General features: G+C 39.3%; 1 protein-coding gene across 1 annotated transcript in view; it reads left to right on the top strand.

Annotated features, from left to right (window-relative positions):
* The window catches only part of LOC144769151 (transmembrane protease serine 9-like), a 1,211,004-nt gene that overhangs the window by 822,265 nt on the left and 370,568 nt on the right, over positions 1 to 18,171 (top strand). The window contains exon 14 of the mRNA XM_078653156.1: positions 7,219 to 7,381. Coding sequence (XP_078509282.1) covers positions 7,219 to 7,381 — 163 coding nt within the window. The remainder of the gene's footprint in view (positions 1 to 7,218; positions 7,382 to 18,171) is intronic.

Here is an 18,171-nt window from a genome sequence, read left to right as displayed (position 1 = left end):
TTCTCTACTGTTGCTCTCACTGGAGAGGGAATAGTAATTTTTACCCCACTGCTATCCAACACTTTTGCTACTGTTGCACTGACTGGAGTGGGAACTCAAGATAACTCAGAACCTGAAGAAGCCTGTGGGATGGGAGAGCCTCTTATGATGGAAAAATAGGGATATGGTATTCTTAATTGTACTAATTGTCTACTGGGAAGGAAGGTGTTAAACCACTGAAGGCAATGGTATATGAAGCCAAAGCAAACGTACTACTGACTAACTGGACAGTGGTTGCCTGTGCACTGCAGCAATGTATGAAACACTGATTGTACATTAGAGTAGTTTATGATATATGGGTTTGAAGTTGATTTGCTATTGCACTTTCTGTTACAAGACGTTTACAAATCATTCTACAAGATTTACATTTATGAATCACATCTTGAATGCTCACTGACATGAAAATTAAAGGCTCTCATAGGACAACTTGCACTGAAATTACAGAACAAAAGGTAGGATAAAAGATACTGAAACTACTTCCACTGCAGAAGCATTACCAGCCCACTAGCAGGTAAGCATGTACAGCTGAAAAACCATGTTCAAAGTAAGTATATCCTCCACAACACCAGGAAATCAAAGCACATTGGGGTTTTTCTTGGGTTGACAGTTATTACCTTCAAGGAAGATATTCGAGCGTAGCAAATGGATTTTCTGACTTTCAACCACAGACAGCTCATCAGTAAACATGTTCTGATCTTTATTTTACATTCTGGATGGCAGAATCCACCTGGGCCTGAATCTTTTGTCTCCAGAATTTATATTCGGAATGAGGCATGTTACGATACTTGAACCAGAGACCACCAAGGTGCCAAAGAGGAGCAAGCAAGAACCCCCCAGAATGCCCACCACAACCAGGAATTAACTTTAGGGTGGGCGTACCTATGGGAATGCTGCCCCAAGCTCCTCCATCCAGATAAGAGGTACAGGGCAAAAGTAAAACAAGGGGAGTGTGTGTGGGGTCCGGAAATGCATCACTAAGCCCCTTGTTGTGCTGTACAAGATATGGGCAGGCTCAATTATGTTTTTTTTGTTTTTTTTATAGCACTGCAAACTGAATTGATATATGAGGCTTTACAGTTAACAAGAAAACAGAAGTTGAAATCTCCAAGGGAAAGTACAAATATTTTTACCCAAATTTTGGAAGTTTCTAGATTTAGCGCCCAATTCCGATGTCATTCGGAAGGCCTCCGAATTCGATTTGCTTTCCTGGATCCAATTCATAACCCTTGTTTCTGACCAAATTGTACACAGGTCTGAATGACCAAGTACGATGCGAAGATCGCGTACGTGTTGACGGAATTGTTTACAAACCTGATCCTGTCCGTACAACTCGTTCATGGACGAATAGTGCCGTGCAATAGAGCCGGATTCCGATTGAGCCGAGATGAAACGGCTGTCTGAATTGTTTTTTGGGGGCTGCAGCATATCCTCTTCTCCCAGGGCCATCTGAATCTGTCACAGTGTGGCAGTCTCCATGGGGTGCTGGCTGCAGGGTGTACGCTTTCCCCCATCCACCCCTTTTTTCTATGGGAGCCTGTGTACACGTCTGTAAACAGACTCCCATGAAGTTCAACGGGAGTCCATGCGAACCGAGTCAGTAAGCATACGGATGCATCGTACTTGTTCGTTCGGATTCCCGGAGCACGTTTTGCTTGGAAAGCCCTCCAGATCCAAGTCTTACAATGGACTTTCCTTTAAAATAATTAATGAACTATTTTCTTTCATTTATTCTAAAACTTTACATACAAATAAAATATATATGTCAATAATTTAAAAATATAAAAATTATTCTACAATAATTAAAGACATTAAACTATGAAAGCATATTTAAACTTAAATTTCCCTATACAATTAATCAAACAGTGGGGAACGTATTGTATAGAAAAATAATTAAATGTACTATTCCACCTCCAGTGAGTGCAACAGTAGGGAAAGTGTTGGATAGAAATGGGGTAAAAATTACTATTCCCACTCCAGTGTCAGCAACAGTAGGGAAAGTGTTGGATAGTGGGGGAAGGGAATACATTAGTATTACTATTCCCACTCCAAAGAATGTAACAGTTGGGAAATTATTGGATAGCTGCAGAATAAAAATTACTATTCCCACTCCGAAGAATGCAACAGTAGGGAAAGTATTGGATACCGGAAGAGTAAAAAAATACTATTCCCCCTCCAGCAAGTGCAACAGTAGGGAAAGTGTTGGATAGTGGAGGGGTAAGAATTACTATTCCCACTCCAGTGAGAGCAACAGTAGAGAAAGTGTTGGATGGCAGAGGGTAAACAATTAATGTCCCCACTCCAAACAGTGCAGCAGAAGGGAAAGTGTTGGCTAGTGGAGGGGGTAATAATTTCTATTCCCACTCCACTGAATGCAACTGTAGAATAACTGTTGGATAGCAGAGGGATAACATTGTTTTATTCCCACTCTAGTAAGTGCAGCAATAGGGACAGTGGCGGATAGCGGAGGGGTAAAAATGACTATTCCCACTCCAGTGAGTACAACAGTAGGGAAAGTGTTGGTAAGCGAAGAGACGAAAACTTCTATTCAAACTCAAACAGTTAAAATAAAAATAAAACACATTAAAAATTATTAAAAAGCATAAACAATATTTAGAAATGAAAAACCAAATGTATGAAATATATAATATTTAAACATATTATGATATTAATTACATATAAAAACACTGCAAATAATATATATTATCAAATAATAAATATATTTATAAAATACAATTATTTTAAACTAAATTTACAAACAAATAAATGATTTAATGCATAAATGTATTTATTGTATTTCCTACCCTATAACACCACAACAATATCGAAACACTTTAACATTTCTATTTCATTTTTTTAAAATTAACTTAATTGTTAATCAATGTAAAATTTAATATTAATAAATAAAAAATAGTAAACATTAATTGACTACACACACCTTAACACTATGATATCCATAACACACAGCCAAATTAAACTCTAAAATAATAAAACACAATTAAAACGTATTTATAAATTCAAAACTATTACTATTATCAACTAACAATAAAGTAAGTAATATGTATTTAATGCCCACCCTTTACCCCTTAAAAGTAAAAACAACAGACAAAAATGTAAACAATTAGCCAAAATACATTTAACAACTATATATTATTAATTAAATACAAATTACTACCCACCCTTCACTCCTATAAATACCAAAACAAACACCTAAATTCAATTACACAATTACCTTAATTAATTACCAATTATTAATTAAAATAATTAGCATCCAATTAATAATTCATCAATTAAAAATAATTTTCTTCCCACCCTTTACTCCTATGAACACCACAACAAACACCTACAATTATTTACACAATTACCATAATTAATTACCAATTAATTAATAAAAAATAATTAAAACACAATTATTAATTCATCAATTAATAAAATTACTTCCCACCCTTAACACCTATAAACAATACAACCCACACCTAAAATTAATTACATGATTACCATATTTAATGACCAAAAAAATTATTAAAAATAATTAACAGACAATTATTAATTCATAAACTAAAAATAAATTACTTCCCAGCTGTAACACCTACAAACACCACAACACACACCTAAAATTATTTACACAATTACCATAATTAATTACCAATTAATAAATTGTATTTAACTATCAACAAATTATTAATGAATTACTAATAAATTACTTCACACATTTAACACTATAACATCTCAATTAAACAAATATTAATAAATACAAAATAAATAATAAATGTAATATAGTTAAATTACTTCACACCCTATTCCCCTATGAACCCACAACCCGCTACCGAACGAAAACGAAAAATTCAAATACAAAAGAAAAGAAAAATGTAACACATATATTAAAAATACAAACAATTCGCATACAAGAAAAACAAATAGCACATACATATAAAATAAATACTAAAATACATACATAACTATATTTTTGCAAACGATATTAAACACTTCGATATTTTACCATCAATATTACTTACCTAAAATCGATATTCTTGACCACGAGAATCTGTATGTCGATGTGCTGCCACGATATTTGCGACTCGATATTTGTAACAGTCGATATTTTTCCATTCTGTCTCTGCACCATGGGTTCAAATGTTTTATATTGAAACGGTAGAGGAGATGATAGGACCCATCGATCTTGATGGTCTGTCCAAAAGGTAGATGAAGGCGTGAAATATAGTTCAGTCTAGTATTTTTCTGGCTTTGTGGGAGGTAGGTAGTGGCAAGTCAATGAAAGTTGAATTTCTTCAAGTGAATATTCATGTTGAAGGGACGCTTCTTGCTTTTCTTTTCCCTCTTAGGAGCCGATTCCAATCTCGCTGGGAGAAGGCTCCTTCCGACTCGGATCCGGTGGGCTCACAGACGACTCGTGCTCTGGGGCTCCGAGTGCCCGAGTACAATTTGAACAAGCTCTGACGGACATGGGTCTCTCAGAGCTTAATTGTCATGGGGAGCCTGTTGTAGGACACGTACATAGGCACCAATTGACGAAAAAGGTATGTTGCGCACAAGGGTGCCCCCTGTAGTGTGGATGCTTCTGTGCCACCCGCACTGTACATGCATGTGTAGGGTTCCCACCTGTGATCAACACATAAGGCTACGGGTGAAGGGGGATCCAGCGCGAACCCCCAAAGTCTGCTTCCCAGAGTGTTTACATGTCGGAGGCTCCGACTCGATCTGGCTGTCTGAATCGTGCATCGTACTGGCTTGGTCGTAAATCGCCTCCATTGCACAGCACTGTTTGCTTATGGAAGTGACATATGGAGCGGTTCAGACCCGGAAACGATTTGGTCGGCGATTTCACGTTTCTTGCATTGTACTTGCTCTCTCATACAGCTGTACGAGTCAGTCGGAAAACACACATTCAGCTCATCCTTTTTCCGTCCGGATCGCCTCCAGAGCCCTTCTGAGCAAGATCGGATTCGGCCCCTTAATGTTGAAGTCACCATGGATGTTGTTTGCTGTGGAGAAGATTTGGTTTTCCATGAAGTATTAAGTGAAGTGAATTGGGTAATCAACTTTGTTTTTTAGGGAATAGTAGATTAATTTTAAGTATGTTCTTTTGGGTGGCAAGGTTCTGATGCTTATTTTGAGGCATTTGAAGAAAGATTCAAGTTTGTAGACTTTATGTTTTATGTCATATAATATTTCTGTGGTATATTGCAATGTTACCTCCAATTTGTTGTTTTCTATCAAAGTTGATGACAGAAAGCCTCCTGGAACTTACTAGTTTATGATGCACTGTGAGAAGTAAATTAAACCAGATTGAGTTATTAATAAAATATCTAGGTTGTGGATAAGTAGTAGATCAGCAATGCCAGTATAGTTTGCAAATACAGATCCGGTGCTGTGGATCAAACATTTGATTTAGAATTGTGGTACGTTATACTGGATACAGAGTGGGTGATTAAGACTCTTCTAGGAGGTCCCCCATTCATCTGTGGCAACACTAATTTCTTACACCTTGGGAATTTAGAGGTCCTCACTACAGGTGGTTGGGACCATCGTGTAACATTTGACAAATATTTACTGCTGGTCACCCACCATTTCATAGTGGTTGGTCTTTATTTTTTTTGTAGCACAGAAAAACAGACAAAGGCTACATTTATGAAATAAAATCATTTTTTCACACATTCAATATTGTGCATAATATGACACTGGGGCGTGGGGGCTTACAGTAAGGCCTTCCCCTTAGCTACCACATCGAACAGTATCAGTTGACCTAAACCCATACACATACCAGATACAACTTTCAACATCAAAGCCATTTTCACACATAGAATATCACTTCACTTTTTTTGATGGTGAGTTTTAAGGTTGACTGAAAACAATGAAATGGAGAGCTAATATTATGGTCTCATTATAAGTCCCCATCAACAAAGTGTTGTATGAATGAATATATATAACTGGTTAATTTCATGTGTTTTGAGGTTTTGTGCTGTAGCCTGTATCATACAGTCAATCTTAACTCACCTGTTTTTCAGGAATTTCACTGCAGTTTCGATGTCTATATACATTGTGATGTTTGCCCCCATTATTCTTTACAATACTGACTGTTTGCTATGAGAGTAGGGTGCTGCAGTAGGTGTCCCAGCCCTTCCTGACTCCTTTTTTAGAATGTGAAAGAGGGCTCGACAGGTGAACCTCCCTGATTCCTGTGATGCTTTTACGTCCTCCACTGTTGTCAATGACAGAGAGAATACATTGTTTCTACCTCCTTCTTTCCCAGGAGCAGGGTTTTTGCATAAGCCAGCCCTGCCAAGACCTTAGCCTTTAGCAATGGCAGGGGTGTCATTTTTAGACGTATGAGAGGTATTTAGCACCCTTTCCTGGGAAGTGTCCTACTTTGCCCTGGAACTTGTAGAATAGCAGATGATATGTATCCCATGTTGTTGCCCAAGGACTTAGTAGGTATTTCTGGCCACCTTTCTTGACCAGAGGTGGGTGTGTTTATTTGTCCCCCTGTCATGCCCGAAGACAGAGATCTAGGTTGCTACCACCTCCTATAAGTGGGGTCCTTTAGTTGCCGCAGACTTGGTCAGGGGTGAGGAGGTGTGTGTATGCACTTTAAACTTTGCCAAGGATAGTGGGGACTTTGGAATAACCAGTGGCAGGGGTGATCTCTGCTCTCATCCTCCCAACCCCACTCTAAGCAATAGAGGGAGCTATTTGTTTCTCCACATTGCTGAATAGTAGATGGTTGTTTGTTGCCCCCACCTTTATTATGAGCTTTCTAGTTATGGATGGCCCCTGCCTTGCCCTTGGATTGGGCAGATCTTTGTAACACTGCTTTGGGCAAGGGTTGTGACATTTACTTTCCACTGCCTTTTTGAAAGGAGGGTTGTTTGTCTGCTCTCTTTTCCACGTCCAGGATCTGGTAAGAGTTTTGATAGTCTGTTTCGACCAGACTATATTGTACATTATTGTATAACTGTAGCATGTATTTGTTCGCACGAAAGGAGCCCACTAGGACATCTAATAGTGTGTGTCCGTATTTCTGTGTGGAGTTAGACCATCTTTCCCCATAAATAGTTTTGACCTCCTTTTGTCACATGTTGTACCAGTGCTTTATAGCAGGGTCGAATTTGCATCAATGCCCTACTCAAATGCATTCACACATTGTTACGTTCTCTTTTCAAGTGTGTGGACATCCTACAATTTCAAATCGAATTGTCGGAGGAGAAGATGCCCAGGAAGGGTCATGGCCCTGGCAGATCAGCTTAGAGAAAAATGGTTTTCATATCTGTGGAGGGTCTCTCATAACCAATCAGTGGGTGGTCTCTGCTGCTCACTGCTTTTCTAGGTAAGTCTTATCACTCTGTTAATGTAATCATTCGCAAGGTAATTGTACCATGTTTATTAGGAGTCACTGGTGCAGAATTCCCATATGTAATTCCACTCCATCTGATCATGAATGGCCCAGTGTTTTTAGGCACCTTTCTTTCGGACGTGTGAACACCAGACCTGATTTTACTGGCCAGCAAATACTGGTGGCAAAATCGTTTTGGTCTTCGGCTGCACAGCAGCCAGGCCTCATTTCCCTGCCCCACCTGCCTTCCTTTTCAAGGAAGGAGATTACACCACACCCTGGCTTCCTCCACCACTGCCTCACAGAGAAGACCCTGCTCCCATTTACCAACTGCTCAGAGCAGGTGGTAAATGTGAGTGTAAACCCCATGGAATTGGGAATGAAGTGCAGTTTTAGGCCAAGTTAAACTGGGTCTTCTTAGGTATTTCTCATTCCATGGAGGTACACTCATAATTGCACAATACTGGTGGGGTCTTAACACATAGTATTGGTAATTATAGGTGTGAGGTTTGCATTACGTCAATTTCATGCAACTTGTAATGAAGTCTTCATATATTGTTATCAGAATTTAAACTGAGGTTTCTTCCTCATCAGGTTCTAAGTGAAATTCATGAATTAAAACATCAGAGGTGTGATAAAGCTTTGCATTGTAAAGACTTCAATTTCCCAGACCTGGCCCAAGGAACATTGGACAGAATGCTCAGTTTCACAGCTTCTCTGGCAAATACCTCATAACTCTTGCAATGAAAAAACATAAATTAGTCATTGTTATTTTAAAACAATATATTTTGGTCTGTGGTACAGAGGGAATCCTTACAATTTTATAATGAGGCTACTGATGATCACAGTTGTTGGCTCTTGCCTGCAGACAGAGCATGCACTGTTTGCTGGGAGGGGTATTGTGTACAATAAAGGATTTTGACTGCCCGTTGCCTACAATTCATTGGCATCATTGCCGGTCTTCTTGGCTGCCTCCTAATTGGCCAGCACGTGACGTGATGGGCTTCACCTACTGTGTCTACTGTGGACCATGGAAGAAAGACAGATTGAGTCACCTTGAGTATGTTCTGCATGCTGCTGGTGCTCTGATTGAGGTAGTAATTCTTCCTCTCTCGCCCCCGTTGTCCATGGTGCCCTGCCACCCACCCCTTCTCCATGTTTTCTAATTCAGTTTACAGAATTCAGCTACCACTCTTAAAATGCCCTCATAAACTCGCCCGTCTTATCTAGTCACATACTTGCTGCAATGCACATGCTCTAGCTTAACCTGAAATCAGTATGGTGCCGCATTATTCAGCCAACACTGCTGTTTCCTTAATACCCTCAGGGTGCAACTTGTACGTCGAGCACATTGCATTTCACTGCTATTAATTAATCTGTATGCAAACATCCTACGTGCACTGTCTAACATCTGTAAACAACGCAAACTCCTTACAGTTAATTTCTACTAATGCACGCATATTTTGGACATTTTTTCAGCAGAACAACATCTTACTCCAAAGTTTTAAAAAATGCATTGTAAAAACATTTAATGGATTTGCCTTCCCAGAGTATTGTGACACACTTAATACAGTGATCTGAGTAGATCTGGCAAAAGGTGACAGCAGTAGTACAATTTAGATGGGAGAGAGAGAGAGAGAGCGAGAGTGACAGAGATTAGTGTGCATATCTCACAATATTGCACAATTCTATAACACTTCACACCACACAATGCCACACAATTCCATTCCGGTCCGCACAATAGCACACAATTCCACTCCCCTCCATTACACATCACTCCAGAAAATGCCACACAATTCCACTCCACTTCACGCCACATGATTCCACCACACTACATGCCACACAGTGGCACTCCTCTGCCCTCCAGTCCATACCACACAATTTAACTCCACTCCACACAATACCACTCCACTGGATTCCCGACAATGACACACAATGCCACTCCACTCCATACAAGCCCCCTTCACTGCACACTATGCCACACAATGTCACTCAACGTCACACAATGTCATACCACTCCACGTCACACAATGCACACTATTTCACTCCATGCCACACAATACCCTTCCACTCCACACCAAATAATGCTAGTCCACACAATTTCACTCAATTCCATTCCACTCAAGTCCATGCATCTCTGCTCCAACCATTCCAATCAGTTCTACTCAACTCCACTCTGCTCAACTATATGTCACAAAAGGCCACTACACTGCACACAACGCCACTGCACTCCACACAGCGCTACTTCACTTTATGCCATACAATGCCACTCCGCTGCACACAATCCTGCCACACTCTATTCCACACCACACAATGTCACTCCACTCCACACAATGCCACCCCATTCCACACAACACAATGCCACTCCACCCAACACAATGCTGCAACACTCTATTCCACACCACACAATGTCACTTTCCTCCACACAATGCAACTCCACTCCACACCACACAATGCCACTCCATGCCACACAATGCACTCCACTGGACACCATGACACACAATTCTTCCACACAGTGCCACATCACTCCACCCCACACCACAAAATGCCATTCCATTCCATGCAATCCCATTCCACACCACTCAATTGCATTCCACTCCACACATTTCAACTCTACTCCGCACAGATTAGCTCTTCTCTTCGCGCCAGACAATGCTACTCCACTGCATGCCATTCAATGCTACTCCTCTCCACTCAGTGCCACTCTACTCCACACAGTGCTATTACACTCTACTTCACACAATGCCACTTGACCCCACTCCACATAATTTAACTCAACACCACATAATGTCACTCCACTCCATGCCTTATAATACCACTGTAGTCCACTCAGTGCCACTCCACTCCACACTATGCCACTCCACTGCATGCAGCACAATGCCACTCCATTCCACACAATGCCACTCCACTCCACACCACTCCACTTCACTCCACCAAAGCCAATTGATCTCAGATTGATGTGACCTACAGGCCTTGCCAATGCTTCTTGTTAGGTGGCAAGGGTCACATTTTCCACTAGTCTGATGGCTGGGCCACAAAAGTATCTTCAGCACCAGGAACCCTTTAGTGATAACAAGATAAATAAATAGTGTTCAATGAAAATGGTTATGTTGCATCAAACAATGAAAATAAAACAGTGAAAAAGAATGGTACTGTTTGTAAGCCCCAAAAAGGCAAAAGTCAGCAGGTAAGAAGCAGGAAACAAATTGTAGGGTGAAGTGGGAAGGGATAGCAGGGAGGTAAAACATGAACATGATTCATATGCCAAACAAGCATTGGCAAATCCAATAGGCTGGCTCCTGCAAGTCTGCAATAATTGCATTGCAAACATATTTATTAGTTATTTAAGTGGAAATGTAAAATAACTGCTACTGAAATATAATAAAAAACTGAAATTCAAACAAAACAACAAGCAGTAGCTCTGCAGTGGCAGGAACTAAAGTGATTACCTCTTTCGATGGATGTGCACTAAGAAAATGCTGTCACTCAAAAAGCGTACGGAGTTTCACTTCAGGGGCCCGTTGCGGGCCCCCTGGGTGAAGGGAGGGTGGGCGGTGCACATGGGGGGTACCTATGGTACCCCCCTGCATTTGAAGCTGCACCCGCCGCAATGTTAAAGATAGAGGCGGCTGTCACATCCAGATTAGGATGTGACCCTGGCGGTCACATTCTAATCTGCTCGGAGGGAACGCCGCAGCCCATGCGGACGTTCCCTCCTCCTCAGGGGTCGCGGACAGACTCAAGTCCGTCCGCGATCCTAATCGACCCCTAAATGTTTAAATCTGCCCAAAAACTACCCAGTTCTTCATTTGACATTCTCTCCGAAAGATCTGATCGTATGCTCGTTATCTCAATTTTTAGTTCATCTATTGTTTTTGCCAATTCTTCAATGATTAAAAGTATCAAATCAAGTGAACACTTGTTAAGTATCTGATACCATTTTTCAATAAACTGTGAATTGTTCTGTAGACGATAAAGCATTGGTTTTATGGATAATCTGAGTCCCCTGGGAATCCGTTTGACCTTATGATATTGAATCAGAGTAGATGCGTGTAACCGCTGGTTCAGTTCTCGTTTGGCTGTGAATTCCAATTGTTTCAATTGATGTCCTATGGATCCACTGTGCGCCTGTAAATTATTAACTTCATTGATCAAGCCATAAACTTCTGCTGCTTGTTCAGTTGTGTAGGCCTTTGTTTTAGCTCTATTGTCTGTTAATGATGCAATTGATTCAAAGGACATTTTTAATTTGTTTTTGGGTTGGGTGCTCTAGAGCAAAGGCGGGTAATTATTCAAACGAAATTTGTGTGTTCTGAGCACCCCCTCAATTTTAAAAAAAACAAAATCAATGTTACTCTGGTTCTATCGATCTGTGTGCTGCACCTAATTGAGTATACCCTAGTACTCGATTATTAATAATGGAAAGGTGGCCGGTTAACTCAACGTTAACTCAGACTTAGATTCGCACAACGTAGTTAAATATGTAATGATATCACAATTTCTTTCTGTTTTGAAACTGTTTAACTTTTACAGTTGATTCATATTATTTTCACAGTAATTTAAAACACATTCTGTGAATTACAAATCATTTTTAACATATATGTACAACAATACACTTTTTCAAAAACGTATTCAATATACGAACAATCAATTATGACTAGGTTGTCAATAACTCAATGCATTTCGGGACACGTGGAAATCCCTTCGTCAGGGGCAACACTGTAAAAATAAAAATAACGTACAGGCACATCAGTTGTGGTAAAACAAATGGTAACTTTGTTCAACATGTTCAAGACAATTCTGTACTCTAAATCAGAGACCTTCACCAGAAACCACCTCAGGTGTGATGTGTTTGAAAAAATAGGAAATGAATGTAAAATCAATAACTCACACCACTAATAGAGGGCCACTCCCTCTGAATACTCCTTCATCAAGCGAAAGCAATGTACTTCTCTTTTTCCTATAAAATATATGAGAACTTGTAGTTCAACAATATGATTTTATCCCACACACGTCAAGGTAACACAATTTGAACTCGTACCTTATGTTCAAAACAACAAGACGCTGCTTGAAGAATACACCGCTGGACCTTCTTATATGCTCTGTGTGTATATAAAAAACAAGACTGTAGTCTCTATTCACAGGTCAAAGCCCCAACATCCGAATCACTATCGAACCAAGTAACGCTTACCTATTAGAGTCAATTCGAGTATCTTTCAAACAAACTCCTTCTTCCTCCGCAGTAATATGCCGTAACCTGCCAAATTTATCAAGAAATCCAGTTACTGCGAGTTCCTATTAGCTACCTTTCCTATTTGAAATGAAGCTTCCTTAAACGCTCACCTCCAGAATTGCTCCACTCCCTCGTATCAAAGAACGCCTGCTCTTCTGTTCACAAAACAGCGCGATATCGGTTCTCTTTCACTTACTACTTTAACCTAACTACTACGCCTTCCGATTGGTTGTTAGATCGCATTGAAACCCAACCAGCGTTCGATTTTTTAACTCCGCGTTCACTGTTGTGTGGTTGCTGTAACAACCGAGAGACTCCAGATTTCTTATTTCAACAAAACTTTAATCGATACTCACCCTGACAACAATCATATGAGCATGTGAACTGTATAACTTGCTGTAAACTATAAACATATCACCGTTATTGTAATTCTTCAATCAACTATACGACGCTCAATTCAGTCAACGTGCTGGATTTACATAAATACAACGTGTAAAGACAGATAGTCAATTAATTTAGAACGTGAAAATCAAGAGGAGAACGTGACGATGAAGAGAATAAAAAAAATAAATAAAAGAAAAATAGTGATCAATGAAAATGTGAAAAATACCAATATAAATTTTAAATAATGCAAAATATTAAGTTGAAACATGTCTTGTTTACTAACCATGTCTTTAAGTTACTATTAGGTTTTATAAAAAGCTGCTCAATTCAATTCGGTCATTGTGGCCCCCCGGGGTCAGAGTACCTAATTTTTTTATCCAATATCTTTCTCTCTGTAATAGTTTTTTATTCATGTCAGTACCTTCTTGGGTAACAACTACCTCAAGTATTTGGAATCTTAACTGTGCTATGGTGTGTTGTGTATCTTGCCAATGCACGGCTAGTGTCGAGGTGGTGGACTTATTTCGAATTCTGCTTTTATGCTCTGATATGCGTATTTTGATCTTGCGCTCAGTTTTTCCAACGTATAATGAATCACAAGGGCATTTAATAGCATATATGACTTGATTTGTATTGCAGTCCCCCTCATATTTCAGCTTGATTGTTTGTCCTCTGTGTGGATGAGAGATCACATTTCCAGTTATTGCATTATTGCAGTGTACACAGTTTGCACATCTTCGCATTCCATTATAGTCCTTGGATTTAGATATTATCTTTTGACCAAGTAGTTCTTTGATGTTTTTTGACCGAGTATAAGCAAATAAAGGTCTATCTGCGAAGATATTGTGAAAGTCTGCTTCCTGTTGTAGAAGCTCCCATCTTTTGTTTATGATATTCTTAATTTTTTGGGAGTTAATCGAATATTTAGATACAAACACATTTCTCTTTTGTTCTATCTTTTCTTTTTTGTGAAGCAGAATTCTGCGATCTTCATTAATTGATTTAGTTTGTGCTTCTTCTAATAATTTCACCGGATAACCTCTGTTTATGTAATTCTCCTTGTACCTAGAAATATATTCGATGCTCTTCTCCTTCTTTGTCACTATTCGCCTCAGTCTTAAGAATTGTGAGTATGGTAGGGTCTTCAATAAATTTACAGCAAATCTTCCAAGATGTCGTTTTGCTGTAGATAAAGTTAGTAGCCCCATTGGCTAATACAGGGTTTCCCGGTACAACCTAACCCGGTCAACTCCTGAAGGGGACTACCTAACTGGATCATGTAATGTATCACATTAATAGTGACATTAAATGCTGACTAATGGTTAAGTCAACATTTATGTCACTTTTGAAGTTTGGCAACTTTAGGTAGTTGCCATATCTGTGTCCAGTTAGTACAGTGGACTCACAATGGCTTTAACACACAGGCAGAGTTCAAGGGGATTAGCCAAAAAGTCAAGCTACAAAGGCGAACCTAACTTTGGAAGGGAAATTGCACTGACACTCCTGAGCAGGATTATTCAGAAAAAATATTTCTAGTTAGAGAGGTTGAGGTGAGTCAGTGAATGTGATTTTTTTTATTTAGGACAAGAACCCTTGCCCACCCAATGGCGGCATGCTTCATCATTGGGTTCCCGCCTTACACTCGTATCAATGGTGCGTGGTGTGGGCTACAACTCTGCAATGGAGGGGAGCTGAGGTGTTTTGTTTTAAAGATGAGGGCCAGGTATGGCTGAGAGGCAGAGTGCTATATATTTGATTGTAGTGGATTACGAAGTTTTATTCTGGCTTCCCTAGTAGATAGAAATAAAAGCAGTGACAGGAGTTTGGAAGTTATATTATTACATGTTTTTGCCTTTAGAACGACCCCATCCAGGTTTCAGGAGCATTCCTTAGGGACAGTTTTTACAGTCTTTCTGTGATAATAAACAAACATATTAATCTAATGTTGGCTTTGCTATAGTAAGCCAACTGATACAGCAAGTGGCCTACGATCTCCTTTTTGTGAGGGCCCACCATCGTACTTCCTTGTAACCAGAAAAAGGGCAACAGTAAAACATTCAGACATATATATTGCATGAAATCAGGTCTAATTCCAAGCAAGTGTGAGTAGACCTGGGTGAAAGAACCCAACACCAGTGTGAGTACTAGTGATGGCAGTGGTTTAATAATGAGCGGAGGCATTCTATTCTTACCCTCTTACTCAGATATTCAGCTCACTCTCATGCCAAGAAAAGGTCACCTAGGCGTGAAGCTGCATATTATAATTTGTAGCAAAAATAAGACATCAGCATCAATTCAATTGATATTTGTCAAGCATGCTCAGATTGCACAATCAGAATATTCTTCTCAATTACCACTACGCTGCTTATTATAAGCCATATCTTTACTCATTCAGGGGCATTCTCATGGCATTGCCGGTGGCAAAATAATAAACGGCAGCGCAGGTAAGAAGCAGGCCGTGAGTATTGACCTGTGGAAAGAATATCTCGTGTGGTCTCGGCGCTCTCGTGCATATGTGCCCAGAGAGAGGAGTTTACCTGGGTGCATCGCATTAAAGGAGCACGCGCCGATGGACAGTGTAGGGCAAAGGCTTAATAGGGCAAGCACTGTGTGGTACGGGTGTTCAATATCATGGGTAATGTAGTCCCAGTGTCCGTAAAAGAGGGTTTCCTATGGCAAACATGGCAATTCCTAGTTAAAACACTTGGGAAGAGACTAATTGCAGTTCAATATTTTCTAAAGACACATGCTTTGAAATACCATGAACATAACACCACGGTTGTAAAATGCATGAAGTTCTGTCTGCATAATAACATCTTTCTCTTTTCAGGGCAGTTTCATCAACAACAGCAAGGCACTTCGCCCCCAGCTATACTAACCTTTTCGTAGGCTGATTAGAGAAACGCATCGCCTGGGCAGCTAACAATGAGCAGTAGTTGGAATCCCTAGTGCTATGGGCATGTTATATCGATGAATTATTTATAATACTGAAAGGGACTTGCAGTGAGGTTGAGCAATATATTGAAAGTCTGATACCAACTCCCTTAACTTACAATTTACACCCACATAAGTGAAAACAATGTCAGTGTCACATTTCTATATCAGACTGTTTTTGTGGACAGTAACCAATTTCAAACCACGTCCTCAAGTTTTTTGTTTCACACCAGCAGTCATCACCCACCAGTAGTTAATAAATAGCATTCCATATGGGGAGATGCTGTGCGTAAAGCATAATTGTTCAGCAATTCAGAACTCCCAACAGGTAAAGGGAAAGACATTAGATATATTTACGAGACATGGATATCTATCTGCAGTCTTTAATGATGCAGCCAAAAAAGTAAGAGAGACATCAAGACAGCAACTTCTACTTGATTGGAATAGTAGACAGGGTACCACAATGGGTCAAGAATCCATGAGACGAGTTACAAGCCATTCTACACAAGCTCATCTAAGCTAAATCAGATCATGAAACAAAATTGGCAAAGTGAAATGTCAGCCTAACTATAATGTCCCTGTAGCCTTTGGTATTTTTAGGGAATTTCTAATGTTTTTAAATGCTAATTCATAACTATAATGTCCCAGTAACTTTTGTTTTTTTTCAGTGAATTTCTAAGGTTTTTTAAAATTCTATTTCTTAATTTTAACGTCCAATTTTTTAAGTGAGCCTCTAAGATTTTCGTATTTTCTGTCTATAATTGGATATTGTATATTATACTTATATGATATACCACCAATTTTTGGATTGGTATGTGTGTATCAGAAAGTACATCAATAATTGGTTTTATTTTTAACAATTTTTGAGTCAGGACAGCATTGTCACATTTACTGTGGAGAATTTGTCATCAGTATTTCACATACTGAAAAATGCACTTAGAGACAGTTGTTTTAAATGAAGTTTAAGACTAAATATTTAGAACGATATTGTTTTAACTTTTCTTTCTGTGATCAATTTAGGAAAAACCCACCTTTACATAAATAAATTATATTCGCCACTTCTGACATCGTTGCGGTGAACACAGTAGTCGCGAAGAGCGGATGGTTTGAAAAAAGTGTAAAACATATATATAGATACATTCTAGAGTATATTTAACAGTAGAGCTTTATTAGTGTACTTTTCAAACTCATGTTTTTGCAGTGCGTTTCCAGAAAAATCCTCTTCAAAGAATATTTTCCTCTTTCGCGGTGACGCTGGGCCCTGCGGAAATTGGTTTTTTTTCAGAAACTCTAAAACTCATATATACAGTTATGTTAATAAATGTTTGACAGTACTTGTTTACTGATCTACTGTTTAAACTTGTTTGTCTATAATAATTTTTTTACAAAATCAGTTTTACTTAGCATTTCCCATGTTCGTGGTGACAGCAGAAGTTGTGATGACGTCGGTAAATGTGGATACTGCATGTTGTTCAACAACTCTGAAACATATATATAGAGATATTGTGAACAAGTTTCAGTATAGCTGTTTACTATTATTGTATTGAAGTTATACTTTTCTTTCCATTTTTAAAGAAAACTACTTTAAACTTGTATTTTGAATTTCCGCTTCCACGCGGGAACCGCAAATATGTCGGTCACCGCGAATATCACATGACTGGCAAAGCAAGGAATATCCTTGGATAATATACTTTTCAGCAAAATGAATAGGAAGTACACACCTACTCCTCCTTCTTGAATCTTCCTTCATAGAACTTTATTCAGAGCAGGTTTATCTATCTTGCTGTGCAGAGTTTTTGACTTTTTTGCTTCCAGAAATGGCAACACATGAAGGAGATGGGGGTCAGCAGGAATAACAGCAGGACCAGGATGTGGAGGAGGTGTAAACTGAAGATTTGGTGGAAGAGGGGCCGCCACAAAAGAGAGCCATTATGGCATGGGTTTTTTTTAAAACATATCTGGGGAATAGAAAACTGATGCAAAACTAGTGCAATGCACAATCTGCAACAAGACCCTCTCTAGAGGGATGTCAAAAAAAATATTAATGAGGGACAACATCCATGTTATATCATCTTAAAACCTGTCATAGAAAACCTCTCCAAATGACGATCAAGCAGAGGGATGCTGGAGGATCATCTACATCAGTGCAGCAGCAATAATTCCCAGCCAGAATGTCTATTCACAGGTGCAGACTACTACAACAGATGTGACTCCAGAGTTTTTAAGAATGGCC

Source organism: Lissotriton helveticus, chromosome 7, assembly GCF_964261635.1.
Source record: "Lissotriton helveticus chromosome 7, aLisHel1.1, whole genome shotgun sequence".
In the NCBI taxonomy this organism is placed as follows: Eukaryota; Metazoa; Chordata; class Amphibia; order Caudata; family Salamandridae; genus Lissotriton; species Lissotriton helveticus.
This window is presented reverse-complemented; position numbering and strand designations above follow the sequence as displayed.